The sequence below is a fragment of the Lichenostomus cassidix genome, chromosome 3 (genome assembly GCF_008360975.1).
Source record: "Lichenostomus cassidix isolate B80296 chromosome 3, HeHo_3.0, whole genome shotgun sequence".
Classification (NCBI taxonomy): domain Eukaryota; kingdom Metazoa; phylum Chordata; class Aves; order Passeriformes; family Meliphagidae; genus Lichenostomus; species Lichenostomus cassidix.
The window spans coordinates 68,770,657-68,790,404 of record NC_139483.1 but is presented as its reverse complement, the minus strand read 5'-3'; the positions used below and the strand labels follow the sequence as shown (position 1 = coordinate 68,790,404).

Sequence of the window (19,748 nt, the reverse complement as noted above, 5' to 3'; positions counted from 1 at the left end):
AGAAGTCTAGCAGTGAAAGGCAAGAGAAGTTAGTATAGATGCAGGAGGTGCTCTGGCTTTCAGTATGGAACCAGTGTTAGAAGAACGCTGGAGTAGATTCATTGAATGTAGGAGACTATGCATAGCAAGACAAACTGCAGCAGACACTTTAGACTGGGCCTAAAGCACTGCAGAGGTAATTGGACATTGGAGAGATATATGTAGTGATTTGGTTGCTTTTCTAATACTTCAAGTGCATATCATCTCAAAAGTTGAATGTCTTTCAAAATAGCATATTCTGACTGAGACAGATTTGCTGCAGATCTCTGAGTCTGTGGCCTATGTCAGGTATCAGATCTAACTGAATAGTTATAATAATGGCTTTGCATTTCAATACATTGATCTGGTCAAATTTGTGGTGGTTTTAATGCTTAACTCTCAAGGATATTCTTCTTGCTTATGTCTCTTATTCCTAGCAGGGAACAGTCTGCTCTGATTAGCATATATGCCTGTTGTTGCAGCTCAGCATCCTGTTGGGTTGTGTATGTGCTTAAACACAACTGAGCTGGAGCTACAGACAACATTAGAAATCAGTATTGCTACATTTACTGTCCAGAGAACTCTGAAAATTAGTTTTGTCAAAAAAGCTGTGCTCTGATATCTGTCTATTTGGTTTTTTTGTTTGGTTTTTTTTAGAGAAGAACTTGACCTAGGTAAAATAATAGAATTGTAAAACATCTTGAAATATTCCTACTGGAGATAACTTCTAGGATAACTAGCAGGTGATGTGCCTGAACTTGTGGTCTGCTTTAGCTAATTCACTCTGATTTGTATCAACATAGCACAAGTAGGTAGTAAAATTTGCATGGAGTTTGCAGTATCAGATACAGTGGTTTGTTTAGGATTTTAACAGCATCACAATTTGGCACTTCAGAAATATTTTGCTTTGTTCTTACATTAAGAAAGTAATGAATATACATATCTATATTTTGGAAAAGTAGTGTGACTTCTCCCAACCATCCTCCTCTTCTTTCTCTTTTAGATGGGTGGCATATGAGAATCCTGAGTTTACAGGGGAGCAGTATATACTGGCTAAAGGGCTATATCCCAGCATTGAGGCATGGGGGGGAAAGAATTGCAAAATATCTTCAGTTCAACCCATTGTTATGGTAAGGAGTTAATTTTATACTTGCTTTGCAAGTTTCTCTGAAGTATTTGGAACTATACTTTTTCTATCAAATTCAGTTTATTTGCATTATATAAACAATAATTAATAGTAAATTCTGTATGTTATTTTATCACTGTTAAAAATAATTTTTCCCTTTTTTTCCCTGAAAACTTTTGCAGGATATTGTTGGAAGTGAAAGGGGTAAAGTCAAGGTAAGATACTTCTCTAAGCATATGAAACATACTGTGTAGTGTCTGTAATGTGTAAATAAAGAAATGACTTTTTGTCCAGTGGAACACTCAGGTGTTCCTGAATAGATGTAGGTGGGATTTAATACACAATTGCCATCAGAATTTTCTTAGGGCACTGGCAATGTCTTGGTTCAGCAAGTGAGGCATTTTGGGGTATCAGTGATTGTTCTGAGGAGCTGGAGCCTGCAGTCCTCTATGTAGAGGTGTAGGACCTGGAGTCTGTTGCTGAAGTGAGGACTCTACAACAGAGATATTGTTGTTGGTGAAGGCACTACAGGACAGATGTTGTTGTTCTTGGTACAGTTGACTTAATTCCTTTTGAACCTATTTCTTTGGTTAACAGTTTTGCTAGTGGTGGTTGCACTTGAAGGGAGTCTTGTTCACTCACGAATACTGCTGAGTTGTGCTTAAAAGTTAATGCCATCTTTGTCAATAACTTGAGGGAAGGAAATGGTCGGGAGAACTTGTCTGCTCAGTGAGTTAATGTATTTCTACATTGGATTGTCTCCTGTGTGCAAGTACTAATATGTAATTTTAACAGTGAGGCTTATGGGCAGCTTTTTTTCATCCTTCTAATTCTGAACTTTTTCAGGTTTGTCCCTGTACAAAGTTATTTTTATTTTCATTTCAGTCAAAATGGTGAGTGTGTCATGGAACTGAAAACTAAGGAGACAATTCTTAGCTGTCCTGGTTTGCTACTCTTGATTAGTAGCACACTTCACTAGAATCTCCTGCATAGGGATAATGCATAAACTATGCGGAGCAAAAAATCTCAAGGCTGCTAATTTTCAGCTGTGTGCATGAAAAATTATTTGCATCTGTATATTATGTGCCAGTTAAGACCCTATCCTCAGGAAGACCTTATCCTAAGGAAACAAAGAAGTAGTGGCTTGCAGCCAGCAGACTGCATCCATCATCAGCATGTTCCTCTTTGGAGAACACTGTACCTGCCCACACTCCTATCTCTATTAAGAGTGAATAAAGCTGGTAGGCATGTGATAATGTGAATGACTTCTTTGTGATCATGGCTAATTACCCTCTAACCAAATTAGCAAGTTCACTGCTTAGATTTTTTTTTTTTAGCAAGGGCAAAAGATGCTGGGGAACATGTCCTCTCTTATCCTTGGAGCAGAGAAAGAGCCAACATGAAATTGTGTCTATAGCTGTAACAGGCACATAAAGCCCACCTTCCCTGGGAATATGTACCATGCCTCCTGGCATGATGTCTGAGTCCTTTGCCAGGATTATGCACCATTATTTTTCTGAGAGGCAGAGAGTTTTCATTTACTGGGAAGAGCATGCATTTTGGAGATTAAGCAGATTGATAACATAAAAGAAAACATTTCATGGCCCTTTTAATAAATGTGTGCCTGTTCTGGTCATTCTGTGGGAATTTAAAACTCTTACCTAGCAGACAGACCAAGATGCTATATTTATTAGTGTTGTTTTCATTATTTTGTACGTTACTAAGTGATTTACAGCCAGAAGTCATTTTTGGAATTGTTACCTTGCTCTCTTGAACAAGGATTGCAACACTGAAGAGGTGACAAAACATATATGTAACCAAGGAAGTCTGATTGTTTTAAATATGTCTTAATCTAATTATAGAAGTAATGGTAGAGGTGTAACTGAAGGTAGAAGAATGGATTTCCTTAAATATGTTTATAACTTTTTAAAGGTCCAGTTATTTTCAGAGCCTGAATTCAAGGGCAACTGCCAAATATTTGAAAAAAGCACAAGATGTATTGATTCATTTGCTGTGAAGTCTTCAAAAATTGTAGATGGCAGGTAAGTTATATTGAATGAATACTGCAAAATCACTAAAATGGTAGAAGGCTCAGAAAAGCAACTAGCTTTCTAACACCTCAGGTGGGTTCATATACGGGAACTTACAGAGCACAATGCTTTGCAGTTTGCACATCAGTCTTCTAGGGCAAAACCTTGTAAATAATGTTTCTGCATTTTACTGGCACAAATGTCTTAAGAGGAAACTTCTTCTCCTTCTTTCTGCAGCTGCATAGTGTATGACCAGGAGGAATTCTCTGGTAACCAGTATGTGTTGGAAGAAGGGATCTATCCTGATCTGACAGCAATGGGTTGTTCACCCCAAGCAGTTCTAAAATCTTTACAGATCATAAATATTGTAAGTAGAGCTATTAGAAATATTGTAAAGATAAGTACAGTGATAACTCTGACCTCCCCATTTTTTGCAACAGTAAAAATTCTAGGGCACACATACAACAGAGGAGGGTTTGGGTTGGGGGAGTTTTGTTTGTTTGTATTCGGGTTTTTTCTGTGCAGTAGCAGTTAAATGTTCTAGCTGCAGTTAGCATTTTTTTTACTTCTGTGCTGTTTTTGTAAAGGAGAAGATGTCACAGAAACAGCTGCTTGGGATTCCTGTTCTTAATAAGAGCTTATAAAAAAACTGCTGTAAAGGGTCAAGAATGTGTCAGAGTCTATTTCCAAGTAGGAGAGACCACTTAGAATGGGTTAAGAAAGTGGTAGGACAGTGTGAAGAAATATCTGCACCATGGACCTTGTTTTTGATTCATATTAAAAAAGCAGACTTAATTAAGCAACTTTGCATGGATTACATGTAATTATAAAACACTGTTGGTATCATCAGGACAATGGAATTTGAGTTAATCACAAAATAATGCATACTTCTAGATAAGGTAAAGCAACACCCAATACTATTTGGCAAAATTGTTACATGTGGTGGATACAAACTAAACTACATTTACATATTTTGTAACTCATCAGTGGCCAGGAACGAGTTTGCTTAAGCTTATAACCAATCATTATGATGGATCACTTATGGAATCTGCAAATATCTTTTAAGATCGAAGTAATTACTATCAAAATGTGGTCAAGATTCCAGGAACTTACAGCAACATGAGGAGAAGGTGCTCATTTAAAAAAAAAAGGAGGAGTTCATTGTTGAATCTCTTATTTGAATTTGCCAACTTCGTTGCATTCCACTGTGATTTGGGTAACCTGTCAGTGGTGCAGCAGTTGACAAAGGAGAGCTAAAATGTGTCATCCTCTTTCATGTCTCTTGAGAATTTTGATGTACTCTGTAAACAAACTGCTGCAGCAAGTACATCTGCCTTCTGATCTCCTTGGCTGTCTAGTAGACAGGTCCTGTTAAAAATAATAGAATTCTTTCTAGCCAGGCTTGGTGGGTGATTGCCATGAATTAAAATAGGCTTGTCTGTACATGTCAGGAGGTCCTGGGTTTAAAATGCTTGTTTCAAGCTGGAAGAATCAGCTTACTTTCAAAAGATTTATTATTTGTGACAGAGACTGTTGTGTTAAAACATAAATGCCAGTTCTGTGCCACTTCAAGTTCTTTACATTTGTGAAACTTGTTCTAGCCCTATATTTTATCACACTTCAGACAGTTGCACAGAGCTGCATCTGTCTGCAAATCATGTGCTGCTCCTTCCTTCTTCAGAGGCTTCCTAGATACAGAGAAGAGGAAAATGGGTTACTTTGGTTTATCAGCAAACCAGAATATAAAGAATGATAATTTCTAACTGCTTATATTGTTCATTTTTCATCATTTTCCAAAAGCTTGAACCTTATTATTTTAGCTTCTGGTTTCACCTGTCAGACTTATTTTGGGACTGTATTTTGGTGGTGCCAATCTTAATTCTTCCCCACCATCTGCCATTTTTATAACTTTCCTCAGGATTTTTCTGTGACATTTCTGTACAAAACTACCTTTGCTATTTTAATGTCATATTACTGTATTTAGCTAGTTAAACTCCCCTTTGCAGGGATCCTTTTGTAAGGTATCATAAAAAAAGGAAATTCAAGGGATATTTTTTACACTTTTAAGTGAAAGCTAAAAGGGCTTTTTTAAATAAGAGAACTTATGAAACTATATAAAGGGCTCTTTATAAGCTCAAGGTTTTTGTGGTTTTAATGCCACTATATCTTTACTTGGTTGTGCTTGCTTTGTGTGTTCCACATGGTTGTGCTGCAGATAGAAAATAGCATTTTTCCTTCTTAAATTTGACACATGTTCTTTTTCCTGAACATACTATAAGAAACAGCTGTGAATGTGGTTTATGCTTGAACTCTCATGCTGAAATTGCTTTTTAATGAGCAACTATTTGGAATAACTAAATGTAAGAGATACAGGAACACTAGCTTGGTACAGTGCAGTACATGGGAAGTACTGAAAGAAAATTCATGAGCTGACCTTGCACTTCTCACTGTGAGGAATGGTTTATGTAACAGTGTTGCTGCTGAATAAAAAAAAATGCCCAGTGTAAGGTGTGGCAGAAAATTGGAGGATTTCCTTTTCTGTCTCTGTTTTCTTTGCAAGTAGATTAATTCTTAAGCGTTGCATGAGGCTGAAAGGCTGTTGCCTGAGCAGTTGCATGTCTCAGAGGGCAGATGCCAGTCTGCAAAAGGGCTTGGAGTTTAGAGGCACTGGGACATCATCACAGTGTGACTGGTCCTGTTGGGCTCCTTACCTGTGGTGATGCATGACAGTCTAACTGGTGTTGCCTTTCATGGTGGGGCTGGGTATACTGTGATTTTGGAGTAAGGTGAAAAGGCCTCTCCTGGCATTTTCAACAGCCTAGCAGCATGTGTGCCATCAGGAAGCACAGCTCAGCTGCTGTGGGATAGCCTAGAATGCTGTGCAGATAATGGTGACGCTCATGCAATGCTGCCATCTGAGCCCTTAAACATACAAAGGAAGATTAAAGAGGAATTTGAGTACTGTCTAGAAATTGGTAGATGGGAGGTCTTGCCTAATAAATTCACATGGAAGCATGCATATATGAGCTGCTACACATGTATGGAGCCAGCTCTGCCTTGGAGGGCCTGTTTCCATGCCTGGGGCCGATGGGAGTCTGTCGAGACTTTGCGTCATGTCAGGCGTTCCCGATCCAGTTGATGTGTGAGCGTGCTGAACACATGCCAGAAGGAAGGAGCTCTGCTGGCTGTGGCGTTGGTTTTATGCAGTCGTTGCTGGAAGATTGTGAGAAAGGGAGTGGCAGTGTCATTTCTGTCTGAGTGTACAGTGTAACACCAGGACGTTCAGGCTTAATTGACTTTACCCCGGGGGATTTCAAACCCTACCTCCCAGCTTGCACAGGAAGGCCTTCATTATGAGAGGTTATTCCAGTCCCCTACAGATACCTTGCCCCACAGAAAAGAGTCCACAGTTCCTTTTCCAGAAGACATTGAAATTGGATTCAGTTATGCAGGGAGCTTCATGTGGGCAGAATCCCTTTGACACCAGAATCATTTTGACAGGGAGGGAGGAGAATCATCTCCCCACAGCAATGTGGAAGATTCAGATGTTAGAGTTTTCACTTGTCATGAATTTTACTTCAGGAGTATGAATCTTGAAGCTTTTGTCTAATCAGAGATTGAAGTTGTCGTAACCTCCTGTAAAAGTTAAAAATTAAAGCAGTAAGTGATAAGCAGTGCTGACAAGGCTGTCATCATTTGAAGCTGTAGAAATCAATATTATCTTACTGTCTGTTCAGCTCTTTATATGAAAATTCCCACGAGTGGGGGTTGGTACATTGGAAGAGGGATGTGGCATCATTTAAAATGTATTTTAAAACATACTATTAAGGCACACAGAGATCTTTGTGCCTTGAGATAAGGAAGTTTTATGTTCCATGCGAGAAGATCCCTTGTATGTTTTGTATAATGGTTTTTTTACAACTTTTCAAGTTTAAATAGCAAGTTGAAGAGCAAAAACATTCAGGGTTTTTGATCTTAAACAAACAAGAAGGAACTTCTGAAATAAAAGGGCTATGTGGAGTACTGATGTTCACAGTCACCATGTGGAGTTCCAACATCCTATAAAACCACTCATCTTCCTTTTGCAGGAGCTGTCTGAGCCCTGCATTGCTCTTTTTGAAAAGATGGGTTTCCAAGGAAAGAAAATTGAATTCAGTACAGAAATCTTAAATCTCCAGTTCCTGGGATACAGTCCTCGAATAGCTTCAGTTCAAGTCCTTGGTGGCATGTAAGTTTAAAATCACCTTTTGATTCTCTAGAATGATGTACTTGTTCAACTTTACAGGTGTAATGGAACCACAGAATGTAAAATTAGAATATCATAATGTGTGTAGTCCATTAATGCCATTTCTTCTTACAGAGCATTTTCATATCCTGTCTCAACAATATATTATCACTGACTCGCGTCCTGTGCTAGGAGTTGAAATTAATTTGAATAAAGCTCTCAAGGAAACTCATGTCTTCTCTTATGCCATAGTATAAAAATCAGCTTGGATAGCATCCTTAAAACCAACTTCTGTGCTCATGATTTAGGTCTGAGTCATAGAAAAATCATTTAGTTTGTGATTTGTGTCATAAGTTCAGAATGCTTTTTAATAAGCCTTCATTTCATCCTTTAACTTCTGCTATGGACACAGAGGTACAATCAGACAATGATCTCACCTCTTTTGGTGTTAGGAGTAGACCTTTTCACTTCAGGAACTGGATGAGAATCTAGCAGTTAGATTTGGTAGGATTTTTAGGCAATTGTATTCTCTAAATGTACTCTTGAAGATCATGTAAAAATAGTCTCTGATGAAGTTTGAAAGCTGTTTGGAAGCATTTTTAAAACTACTGTCCTATATTCTAGGGTTCCAGCAGATCTGTTAAATTTCTCTTTTTGGTTTTTTCCCTGTTGTTAACCTCTACCTCCAAGATACTTGCCTCCTGTTTTGGTGTTTTTTGTAGCTTTGGGGTTTTCTGGTTTTAAATGATAGATCCATGTTACTGTTGCTTTGCATTTAAATGTGTTCTTTTGAAGAGGTAAATTTCCAAGGTGTGTGCTAGAGAGATGCTGTTGGGTAGCTTAAGACTGCCCTCCAGTGGATAGCTAATAACCAAATCTGTAGAGTAAACCATTTTCCCTATCTGGATAAGCTGGTCAAAGGGTTTCCTTAGCACACTGAACTGAACTTTGAAACCAAGGTTGTAAGAAAAGGCACATGTTCTGTATTCTGAAGCTTCCTGAGGTTCCAGTATCTTTCACCATAACCACAATATAGTTGATTCTCACTTTCAATATAGCTGATTCTCACTTTCCATAACATGAAGTCAAACATGACGTTACTTCTTTGCCAATAACATGGTTATCATGATTCCAGGTAATGGTACTGTGAATTGTGTTTCCTGTCCAGTGAATATACGTGGGGTTTTTTCTGCTGGATCACTGGAAACACAGAATGCGATATGAAAACTCTGATTTCATTATAGCAGTGTCAGCTGCTGTAATGAAATGTGTCAGAATACAGGGTTTATAGTTTCCTTGCCCCTGCTGCCTCCTTTATTGAAGAGGGTTTCATCTTCTCTTCCTTTGCTAAGAGACCACCATTTATAATTCTCTTAATTTCATACCTGGGGATAGATGTGTATTAGGCAGTGAAAAAGCATCAAAATTGAAAGTGTGCTTCTGGTTAGAGATGTCTGCTGACAAATCAGTCAGAGGAAGGAGGTAGCATTAAAATGAGCATACTGAGTGTTCACGTACTCAAACCCTCATGGCTACTGGACAGTCCCAGCACATCAGAGTGAGAAAACTCTACAAATTGCACTGTATTGCAGCCTGTTTTGAAGGCAAATTGTAATTCACTGCCTGTGCCAATACTGGAGAATCAGAAGTTGGGTTCTGACAGATTTTACTCCACTTGTGGTTTTAAGCATAGTTGGATGTTATGGAATGCTAAACAAAATTTCTCTGTATGCACTCTCGTTCTGTCTCTTCCCCACCCCCCTTTCAGGTGTTTGGAAGGAAGAGAGGTTTTATGAAATAAAACCGCTATCAGAATACCCGAGACCACTTCACCCTGTTGTAGTTTCCAGTATTTGCTTGTTCCAGTCTGCATCCATAGTAGTTCATTCCCATGTGCATCATCCCTGTCCAAATTTTAGATACAGAAAACTGCTGGTTCTGCACCTGCAGCAGTGTAGCATATACAGCACATGCAGCATATAGATTTATGCTCCTTGAGGAGTCACAGTGTCTCCTGAAAACAGATGGTATTTAAAAATTGGGTTCTCCCAAGAAAATGCTTTGTTTCATTCAGCTTGTAATTTTTAAATAATAGGACTCTAAAATTTGAACTCCTGTCTACTCATCTTAATGTGGCTGATCTAATTTAGGATCTTATTTTATTATTTTTTAAGGCCTGTTACAAAGAAGGTCACTGGCTTTCCAAAGCTAAACACTGCTGCATTGTGGGACAGATTTCTATTAACCTCACTTATTGATTCCAAAGCAAAATTTGGCAGTTAAAACATTGTCCTTTTTTTTTCTCCTCACAGATGGATAATTTATGAACACAGTAATTACAGGGGGCGTCAGATGTTATTAACACCGAATGAAATTCCAGATTGGTATAAAGCCAGCGGCTTTTGTCAGATAGGTTCTCTGAGACCTTTACTGCAGGTGAGTGGGCTTTGACATGAGCATATCAAGTACTGATTTGTATCTTGTAATGGGGTTGGGGAGATACTGTGCAGTTGCAAGCAGCGTTACAGCCTTGTCACAGGCACGTGACAAACTTCAGTATTGGCAACTGCTTAAAGAAATCACTCCAGAGTTTCACGTGTAATAAAAGCTATATTTGATTATGATACATGGCTTTGCAGCTACACTGCTTAAACTGTTCATTAAGCATGCTTCAAACAAAATTACAGAAGACAGCATATAAGGATTAATTAAGGATTAACAAATAATGGCTAAAACTACAATATATTAATTATTTTGTTTCATAAGTAGTACTCAGACTGGTTGCTGGCATACTGTCTGCACTATTTGTATTATTTATGGAACAACAAGAAAATTGGTAAAAAAAAAGATACTTCAGTTAGTAGTGACTTTGTGTTGATTTAAGAGGCAAGGTCCCTCCCTGGTTATTACTTGGCAGAATAATTTGCAAATCTAATGCAAAATTTATTCTTGTTGTGCCCTTTTAATTTTGTTCTCTAAATAAGGACCATATGATTTTGTCCAATGATGCAGCAGTCCTGGGAGCTTTAGCATCTGAGGTTCTTGCTGAGCCAATATTTTATTGGGGAAACAGCTTTTTCTAATTCACAGGTTACTAATACCTGTAACCAGCTGCATTTGCTTGCTGTCATAGCTTTGTCTTTGTATAGCCTTAAGCAGAGTTAGGAATAATGCATTTTGACTGCCCTGCTGAGAGCTTGTCTGAACAGAAGTGTTCATGTGTAATAGGCCACACAAGTGCACCCTTAATGAAAGCTAAGAGCATCTATACAAGCAGTTAGCAGAGAGAAGTTAGTTCTGTTCTGAATTTAAAAGTTTTAGCTTTCCTGTGTTCTGATTTCAGTGCATGGGAAAGCCTAAAACTCTCCATGCAGAGTGGTGAGTTCTCAAAATTTGTTTCATCCAAGATGTTTATGGGCTTCTGAAATAAATTCTCAAATAAAAATGTTAAGCTTTCAGAAAAACAGAGGGAGGTTTGGGAGGTTTGCTCTGCAGTTAACAGAGCAGGATGTGTTCTCTGCTGAGATTGTGGTTAAAGAATTCTTTGGTTTTCTGCAGAAACGTGTGTACTTCAGGCTTCGAAACAAGGAAACAGGAAAATTCATGTCAGCTGATGGAAACCTAGATAATCTGAATCTTCTCAGAATACAGGTTGCAGAAGATACAGACTCAGATGATCAAATCTGGGTTTATCAGGACGGATTCATAAGGTGTCGGGTAAGGTTTAAGTTCAATGTGCATTTTCTCTTTTCCTCTCCAGTAGTAGGGCTTTATGAATTTAATTCCTACTGCATCATCTTCATTTATTTTATAGGCTTATTCTGTTTCAACTATAATGTTATCTTTATGCAGGGGATTGGTTTTTTGTGGGTTTTGTTTGTCTGGCTTTTTCAGGTGATACAAACTAGTTCGGTGATACTTTTTTGATATAATTGAAATTTAGAGAGAAAGTACTGCAAAAGTATCAAAGCAGGGGAGACCTTTGAATGTATAGACCCTTCCTGAAAATATTTTGAACTATGCATACCTTGTGGTAGGTCAGTGTAATGTAGGTTGGTACCCTTTTCTGCATTTAGACAATCTGAAAGAGAAAATCCTACTCTTTAGAGCTGGTGGGGGGGGTGTTCCACTGGTTCTTCTTTTGTTTTGGGGTTTTTTGTTTGTTTTCTGGCTATCCCTGTATTTGTCAAATCCATCCTTTTACCTTTCCTCTATACAAGTTTCCAAATGAAGCCCGACTTTTCTCACAGTCCATAAAAACAATCATGAGCAAATTGTCATTGAGGTGAGCAGAGGTATGCACAGTTCATATAATGTTTAAACATGAACAGTCTTAGGTAGGGATGCCAGCCAAAAGAAAATTAAGTTACTTTAATACTGTTAAACAGCTTGACTGCAAAGAATCATGTGAACTTTTTCTATAGGATTGTATAACTTCAAAGGAGCCATTTATAACTATGTCATCTATGCTGGAGGGAAGAATCTTACAGTTAATAAGCTAAGACATTGTTTGGACATGTTTACAGGACACATGCAGTTGTAAAAGGGATTTATGCAGACAGAAAAATGATGCAAAGTAAGCTAAAAGCTTTAATATCAGATACAAGACTTGTCTTTTGATGGTGCCTTCCAAACATGTCACTGAAAGTTTTCATATTGAGACAGTGTGGTATTATATGGCTTTGGATAAATGCTCCTGGTTCTTGCCCGTTTCTGTATCCCATAAAGCAATTTTTCTATGCACAGAAAATACACGGCTTGTGCTGCACAGCAATCAGGTAGCTTAATGCAGAGTGCAAGCTGGCAATATTGATCTTAAGTGACTGAACTCTTACAGAGCTCCTCCATCTTTCTGGTGAATGGTAGTAAATCTATTTTGAACAAACCAAAACTTGCTTTTTACCACGTATTACAAAGAAAACTGAGCTCCTGGGTGGGCAGCTACATGCACGTAGGCAGACATAGGTCACTGGAAGAACCTGCACCTTCCTGTAGGCTTGGGTCATCTCAAGGGACTGAGTCACAGTACCTTGAGCTGTGCCTGAGGATTTCAAGGAAGGGCCATTTTAAGTATGTGGGATAACCAGTAAGCAGGATAGGAAAGTCATTCTGCTCATTTTTTTCAGAAACAGATATGAATGCAGGTTTCCTTACTTTTCATGAGGTTCTTGAAGATGTGAAGTACTGACCTAGTAGATCTAATGTCTAAGTTCAGAGTTCTTCTAAGTCCCACTAGAAAATGCTTCAGATACAAATGAGAATTTCAGAATTAAATTGACTTACTCAAATTCTACATTATGATAGTGGAAGCATGACTTTTTCAGGAAATAGTCCTTTCAAGAATACTTGTGAAAATAATTTAGGGCCATTTCAACAATGGCAGATGAATGTTTCATCTGCCACAGAAGTGCACTCAGCAGTTAAAAGGTGCAGCTTATGGTGATCTACTGAAAATCACTGTTTACCTAGGAAAATTAATCATTATTTAGTAATACAGCCTTGATACTTTTTTGAAGTAAGTTTGATTTTTGCCACTTCTTTTTTTTAACCAAGAAGACATTTGCAGAGTTTTAAAATCAAGTAATACAAATTAATAGGAAAAGAGTATAGAACAAAGAAGCAAATACTATTGTGATACCCTATGAAATTCATACACTTGATGCTGCCCAGTCATATACTTTTCCTGGAAGGGTTCCTGCAGAACTAGAAATGATTGGGGGAAAAAAAAAAGGATCAGAGAAAATGGAGAGCCACTGTGCAAGGAAGAGACAATAGTGAGGACATTTTAGCCTGTAAAGGGTACACTTGGAGGGATGATGGACTTGAAGTCTCTGGAGACATAGCATGGACAAGACATCCCTTAACATAACCAAGGGATGAGGAGAGCATCAAATACAACTAGTTGCATATCAAATGAATTTCAATTTCTTTTTAATAATAATAGTTAAGATTTGTAACTGCTTGCCACAGAAGGCTTACAACATAAAATGGTGTTCATGTAAAAGGGTTACACTGATCTTGGTGGGTAATGACTAATAAATTCACACATGGGACAGAAAATGACAGAAAATTAAAGGTCTCAGGATGCATGGAAAAGTCTCTGGGCTGGCAATTGTTGTAGACTGGAGGAGACAACCAGGAGTATAGTGCATACAAGAGTACAGTCAGTGTAATCTTCCACGGTATCTATTGGCCACTGCTAGAGACACGTGCTAATTGTACCTTTTCATCTGATACAGCATAGTTCTTTTAATGTTCCCATGTAGTGGAGAGTGTCAGCAGAAATGGGAACAAGAAAAATAAGGAGTCTTGAGTCTGGGGCAAAAACAGATTCTGAGGGAAAGTAACTCCTAAATTCTGTTCTCACCCGATGACATCTTTGCTATTTGATAAAAAAAACAGTGGACACTAGAAGTAAGGCCATTTTAATAATTGCTGTTGCCTTTCTGATGACGCAGATGGCAGAGGATTGCTGCTTGACAATTGTTGGAAATCTTATAACTCCTGGCTCTAAACTCGGTCTGTCATTTGAGCGGAATGAAGACAAACAATATTGGCATATTAGTCCTGATGGCAGAATTTATAGCAAGATGAAACCCAAGCTGGTTTTAGATATCAAAGGTAAGCAAATGTTATCTCATTACACTGGGTCTTAATTACATGGTATTTGTAGTGGGGTACACACTAAACGTGCCTATAAATTAAGGATGGTGCTTTAGTTGCTTTAATCTAGAGGCAAAAAAGACCCGATCAGCTAGTCTGACCTCTTGAATTATACAGGCCTTAGGACTTCATTTCATTTTTTCCTACATACCATTTAGTAACTCACAGTACTTGCTTATCTTGTATTCTCAGTGTCCACTCACCATAGATAGCCTCAGTTAATTTTTGGGCAATGTGAATATGATTATTTAAAATGCTGAAGCAAGAACCTAACTTCTCATTAACTTTAATTCCTATAGAGCAAGTTTTCTTACATACTAGTTGTAGATGCAATAGCCAAAGGATATTCGGAAAGCAAAGGCAGGCATGTATACTGATGTGACTAAATGCAAAAAGGTGGGTTTTTTGTTTATTAATGGCCATTCCTTTATGGCAAGCATGAGATTCTGCCATAGCAGCATAAGGTCTGTGATCACTTGATGCGTATTTTGGAGTTACTTTTGTCATAGTAATTTCATTTGTGTGGATGCTGTTTCTGAACTTCGTTTTCAGAGCTTCACAGAGTCTAAAAAGCAGCAAATGGAATGATTGGCAGAATTAACATAATCAGATGTTCTTATGTAACTACTTTTTTAGGTGAGGGGAGTAAACATCTATATGTGTTCTATTTCTATTATTTTTTTAGCTGTTTTAAAATTAATTTTTAATTGATGCTGTGATATTACGTCAATTACAATCACTACTACCATCTCCCAAAAAAACGAAACCAACCAGAAAAATAGCATAGTCAACAGTCAGCACTTTAGAATTAAACAGGACTGAACTCCTAGCATCATAGAATATCCTGAGTTGGAAGGGCCCCACAAGGATCATCAAAGCCCAACTCCAGGCCCTGCACAAGAGACCCCAACGGTCACAGTCACACCACGGGGCTGACAGCATTGTCGAAAAGCTTCTTGAACTCTGTCAGGCTTGGTGCTGTGACCACTTTCCTGGGGAGCCTGTTCCAGTGTTCAAACAGCCTCTGTAGGAAGAACCTTTTCCTAATATCCAAACTAAAACTCCCTGATGCCCCTTCCTGCCATTCCCTCAAGTCCTGTCGCTGGTCACCAGAGAAAAGATCAGTGGCTGCCCCTCTTCCCCTCACAAGGAAGGTGTAGACTGCAGTGAGGTCTCCCCTCAGTCTCCTCCAGGCTGAACAGACCAACTGCTCTCAGCTGCTCCTCATACAGCTTCCCCTCAAGGCCCATCACCGTCTTCGCGGCCCTCCTTTGGATGCTCTCTAATAGCTTTATATCCTTCTTGCACTGTGGTGCCCAAAAATGCACACAGCACTCAGGGCAAGGCTGTGCACTCGAGGTGAGCACAGACCAGAGTTGGGACAATCACCACCTCAGCTGGGCAGGCCTATCAGAACTGTGAGATCAGGGTTATCTGATGTGTGACCATAATACAATGGTAGCACAAATAATCACAAATTCTCTTTACTTCCTAAAAAAAGGTAGTGATGATAAATTATAAACTTACCAAAAAGACTCCACTTCAAGGGAGAATCTATAATTGCAATGACTATTAGAATCTATAATTGCATACCTTTTTCTAAAGTCCATTCTGAGTTGCACCAAACAAGCAGAAACACTATTGCATTGCCTTTTCTTCAGTTAGAAGCAATTATGTATTCTGCATTTAGAATTGAAGAACTTTACAATGGATAGGTTTGGTGGGGAAGTAAATCTGTACAGGAAACACAAAACAGTAGATACGTTTAGCTTTTATTTGAAAAAGCCTAGTAGGAACATTGCCTGTTTCTGCCAACTCTGCTGATCCATTCTGGACCATAAACTGTGTGTTCAAGAATTCCTCAGCAAACGAATGCAGTTGTTTAACTGTGCAGTTGCCAATGCCACCTTGTGGATAAACTGGCATAGCACAAAGCCTTGTCCAGAGCGCCACGCTATCAAAGTAAATAGTCTCTCTATCCACTGAAAAAAATCCCATCTTTTCCCATTTTAACATATTTACGTTCTATCAGACACCACTTAAAAATAATTTTTGCACTCACAGTGATAACTGAGCTAAAAAAGTAACATTAGCTACATAGCTCAGTATGAGTATGTTACACTCATCCTGCCAGGCTTGTCTTTTGCTCAGTCAGGGAGGGTGAGGCAATTGGGATGCAGAACAAAAAAACACTGTCCATGGTGCTTTGTATAAATAGTTGGCGGTTTCCAGTGGGAAAACTACCTGCTTTGCAGGTGTGTTGTACTACAGGAGATGCATGTGTCCTACATTTCTGCAATACATACTAGATCTGAGGAAGAAAAACATCAATTCTGACTTTCAGCTCTAGTTCAACATTTCTTTGCTTCCCAATTTCTTAAGTCAGAATATTAATGGTGCTCTTTTATGAGAACATGTTCAGCATTGCATCATGTAAGTAGACTAAGCTCTTCTACGAAAGGTTTCTATTTTGCATTCAGGTATGTTCAGCTGCCAGTGGAAACAGCTGGACATTGGGTGATATTCTGTGCATGGTGACTTGTAATTGATCTGGTCAAAATAAAGGATTATAATGGCAAGGAGTAAATGAATGCCAGACCTTGTCCCTGACATGGTCATGTGTGTATTGTCTGGTAGCAGCAGGACTTACTTCATCATCTAAACATCTTCATTTTTAGAGCCAAGTGACAACTGTTGCAGGAAAACTGAATAGTCAAGTGTGACTTTTGGGAAGTGACAGCCTTCAAGGAGCTGCATCTGACTGCACTGCAGTGTTTCTTTTCTTTTCCATCCAGGCTGAAACAGCCGAGAAACTGAATTACTGAAGGGGTGGAAAGAATAAGGCTGACTGATCTTGGTTAATTCAAAAACTGTTTCAAAATGAATTCCAAAAGCAGGTAGTGATGAAAATACATTTGTCTTCTCAGAGCCATGGGTTGAAGAGAAACTGTCTACACCAGCTCTTACTAGAGTTTTTCTGAAACTTATAGTATTTTTCTCTTATTTCAAAAATAATCTCCTCTCTTTGAAATTTCTCTCTTCAGGAGGCACACAGTATGATTGTGACCATGTTGTTGTCAACACAGTCAACGAAGAAAAGTTAACACAGTGTTGGGAACCACTGGTTGTATAAACCCAAAGAAGCAAAGATGTTTGGATTGGCCACTATGCTGGACACTGGAATTGGCACTGCCATCTCTGAAGGATACAGGATCAACAATGAGAGTTTTGTCTTTTCTTCACAAATTTCAAAAGAACAAGCAACAGAATGGTTTCACCTCCCTATCCAAGATTATTATCCCTATAAAAGCTTGAGTATCTCAAAACCTTATTTTTTTAAAATTTTTTTTTTTTAATCCTTACAACTCAGTGTTGGATAGAGTGGCAGTATGCCTCAGGCTAGAATGGAACAGCTGAATGTGGGAGAGACCCCATGGAGCTACAGTTATGTCAGTGAGTAGTTCGCCCAGAATAGTCAGTAAGTGTAACTTATTTTAGAAAGGAAAGGAGTGCAGTGTGTATGTGGGTATAGCAACTTGAACCTATGGGCTGTAGTATAGAGAAATATTCACTATGGGAAATTAATATATTTGGTTCACTGGAACAAACTTATGTTTACTGGAAGTTTAAAGACTGCTAATACAGCACATCCAAAGACTTTTTAACATGTGGCTTCAAGTATAGTTAGTATGCTAATATAGTAAATCCTAAATTAAGAAAAAATTCTAGATTTTCTCATGTATACAGAATGTAAAGTAGCAGATATTTTGTTAGAAAAAGAGTGGGCTGGCAAAAGGATGCATCAGAATGTGAAGAATTTGCCCATTTTCTAGGTTGCCTAACTTCTTGAGCTGTGGGTATTTTTCTTCTTTGCCAAGTCACATTTGTACCTTTTTCAGTAAGTGGAGTCTTCCTGAGCTCCAAAATCATATAGAAAAAAATATTTTTTAGGGAAAGTATCAATCACTAAAGATGACTGTAACAGCACCTAAGTGCTGTAGTTACTGAGTTTTCCAGCCACTGCCTGTTGGGCTTACCATGGAGAATGCCTAACTCCCCACTATTTCTGGTGATGTTGGAGAGCAATGTTTGTGGTGGGCTGCTGGCTCCCAGTTGGACAGAAGTATCAGACTCCTCTAGGAAGGGGCAGAGCCAAGCCTGGATACATGCCCAGCCACAAGGGCTGTGCCCATTCCAAGTGTTACTGGTTTAGTAAAGAGCTTGTGACAAGTAGGATGTCCTGATGACTGCAGAAGGTCCTTCTCTTGCCCTGCTTTGAACCTGGTCATGTTAGTTTTCCTTAATAATATTGGCAAAAAGGTAAAATACAAACAAACTCTTGTACTGTGCTGCTGTGTTTTGTTCTGGCTTAGACCAGTGTTATTACAAGCTGCTCCGAGGAGCATCCAGGCCTTTGTCTTGCATAGTAAGTCTGTTTAAAATTAACATTTTCATTACTACTGTATTGCCTCAAAGGATACTGGTGCTTTTACTATTACCACCCTAAAGGAAGTGCCTTGCTAATTCTCCTCCCTTTGTAAAGATGCACTGAAGTTTTGTTGCTCTGAAATGTGCTGCTTTTAGTCCTTAATAGAAAATACGTTGTTACTGGTTCCAAACAGTGGTACTTTGTCATATTGATGTGCTCTTGCTATATATAAAATAGCATTTTACAAATAAATTTAAGTTAGGTAACTTTTTACTGAAATAATTTTTAAAGGTAGAAAGGTGATGTTTTATGATTGTGCCCATCTGTCCATAATTCCTCTGTGACAGCCAGCCAATGAGGAGGGAATACATGGTGTGGAATAGCTGCAGGCTCTGAGGAGTGGGTGATTCTTCTATACAAGCACATGTTCAGTTCATTTGTGCATGGGGCCTGTGTTCACATGGCTGCCACTTCCGTCCCCTGGCAGAAGTGTTGCATGACATGGTTTGTGCACCACCACAGCTGCACTGCAGTGAATGGACAGCTCTCACTTAAGAGGTTGCCACTTTCCCTCAATCCACCTGTGTAATTGCAGGGGAAGTTATTCCATAGTCCATTTCTGGCAAAATAGCAAGTTTAAAAACAGCCCACCAGGCACATACACCCCTCCAGAGCTTCACCAGCAGTGATGGGGCACAACAGCAATGGGCTCCTGACTACTGACAAAATCATGTCCACCCTACCTGGAGTCAGGTAAAATGCAGTCATAAACACTGCAGTCAGCTGAATCTGGGCCAGGAGTTGGGGAATTAGAATAATTATCAGTTACAGACTGATTTGGTTCCATGCTTCTATTTAGATCAGCTATGTCATGAGACAATTGCCATAACAAGATCAAAGTAGCAGTCTTGAGACAGTGATGTGACCATTTAGTTCTGAAAATGAAACAGCTTGAGTAATAATCCACATTAGTAAAAGGAAATAGAACTAGGAAAGGCCAAGGAAAAATAGCACAGGTTTCATATGGACAATTAGATACGAGTGTGCCTCACCATTTCAGGATTTACATCTGGAAAATAAAAGCTCTAAGATGTACAAATGGAAAATGCTGCAGGCTGTTCCTCTTATCCTCAGAGTGAGGAGTGTTCTGCAAAAGTTACAACTACATTTTTAACATGGTTTTCAGGTAGAAATGCCTAAGGGACATTAGTATGTCTTGTCTGCTTATTAACAGGCAGTGCATGAAGGAATCAAAGG

The 19,748-nt window shown here is 38.8% G+C and overlaps 1 protein-coding gene across 2 annotated transcripts in view; it reads left to right on the top strand.

Moving 5' to 3' along the window:
- The window catches only part of CRYBG1 (crystallin beta-gamma domain containing 1), a 96,116-nt gene extending 77,359 nt beyond the window's left edge, over nucleotides 1–18,757 (top strand). For both annotated transcript variants that reach the window (XM_085056236.1, XM_085056237.1), the window contains 9 exons: nucleotides 1,022–1,148; nucleotides 1,327–1,359; nucleotides 3,077–3,186; nucleotides 3,412–3,541; nucleotides 7,263–7,402; nucleotides 9,712–9,835; nucleotides 10,958–11,116; nucleotides 13,858–14,020; nucleotides 17,107–18,757. In XM_085056236.1, the coding sequence (XP_084912362.1) occupies nucleotides 1,022–1,148; nucleotides 1,327–1,359; nucleotides 3,077–3,186; nucleotides 3,412–3,541; nucleotides 7,263–7,402; nucleotides 9,712–9,835; nucleotides 10,958–11,116; nucleotides 13,858–14,020; nucleotides 17,107–17,195 (1,075 nt within the window). In that variant the 3' untranslated portion in view covers nucleotides 17,196–18,757. The remainder of the gene's footprint in view (nucleotides 1–1,021; nucleotides 1,149–1,326; nucleotides 1,360–3,076; nucleotides 3,187–3,411; nucleotides 3,542–7,262; nucleotides 7,403–9,711; nucleotides 9,836–10,957; nucleotides 11,117–13,857; nucleotides 14,021–17,106) is intronic.
- Nucleotides 18,758–19,748: the final 991 nt, after the last annotated feature.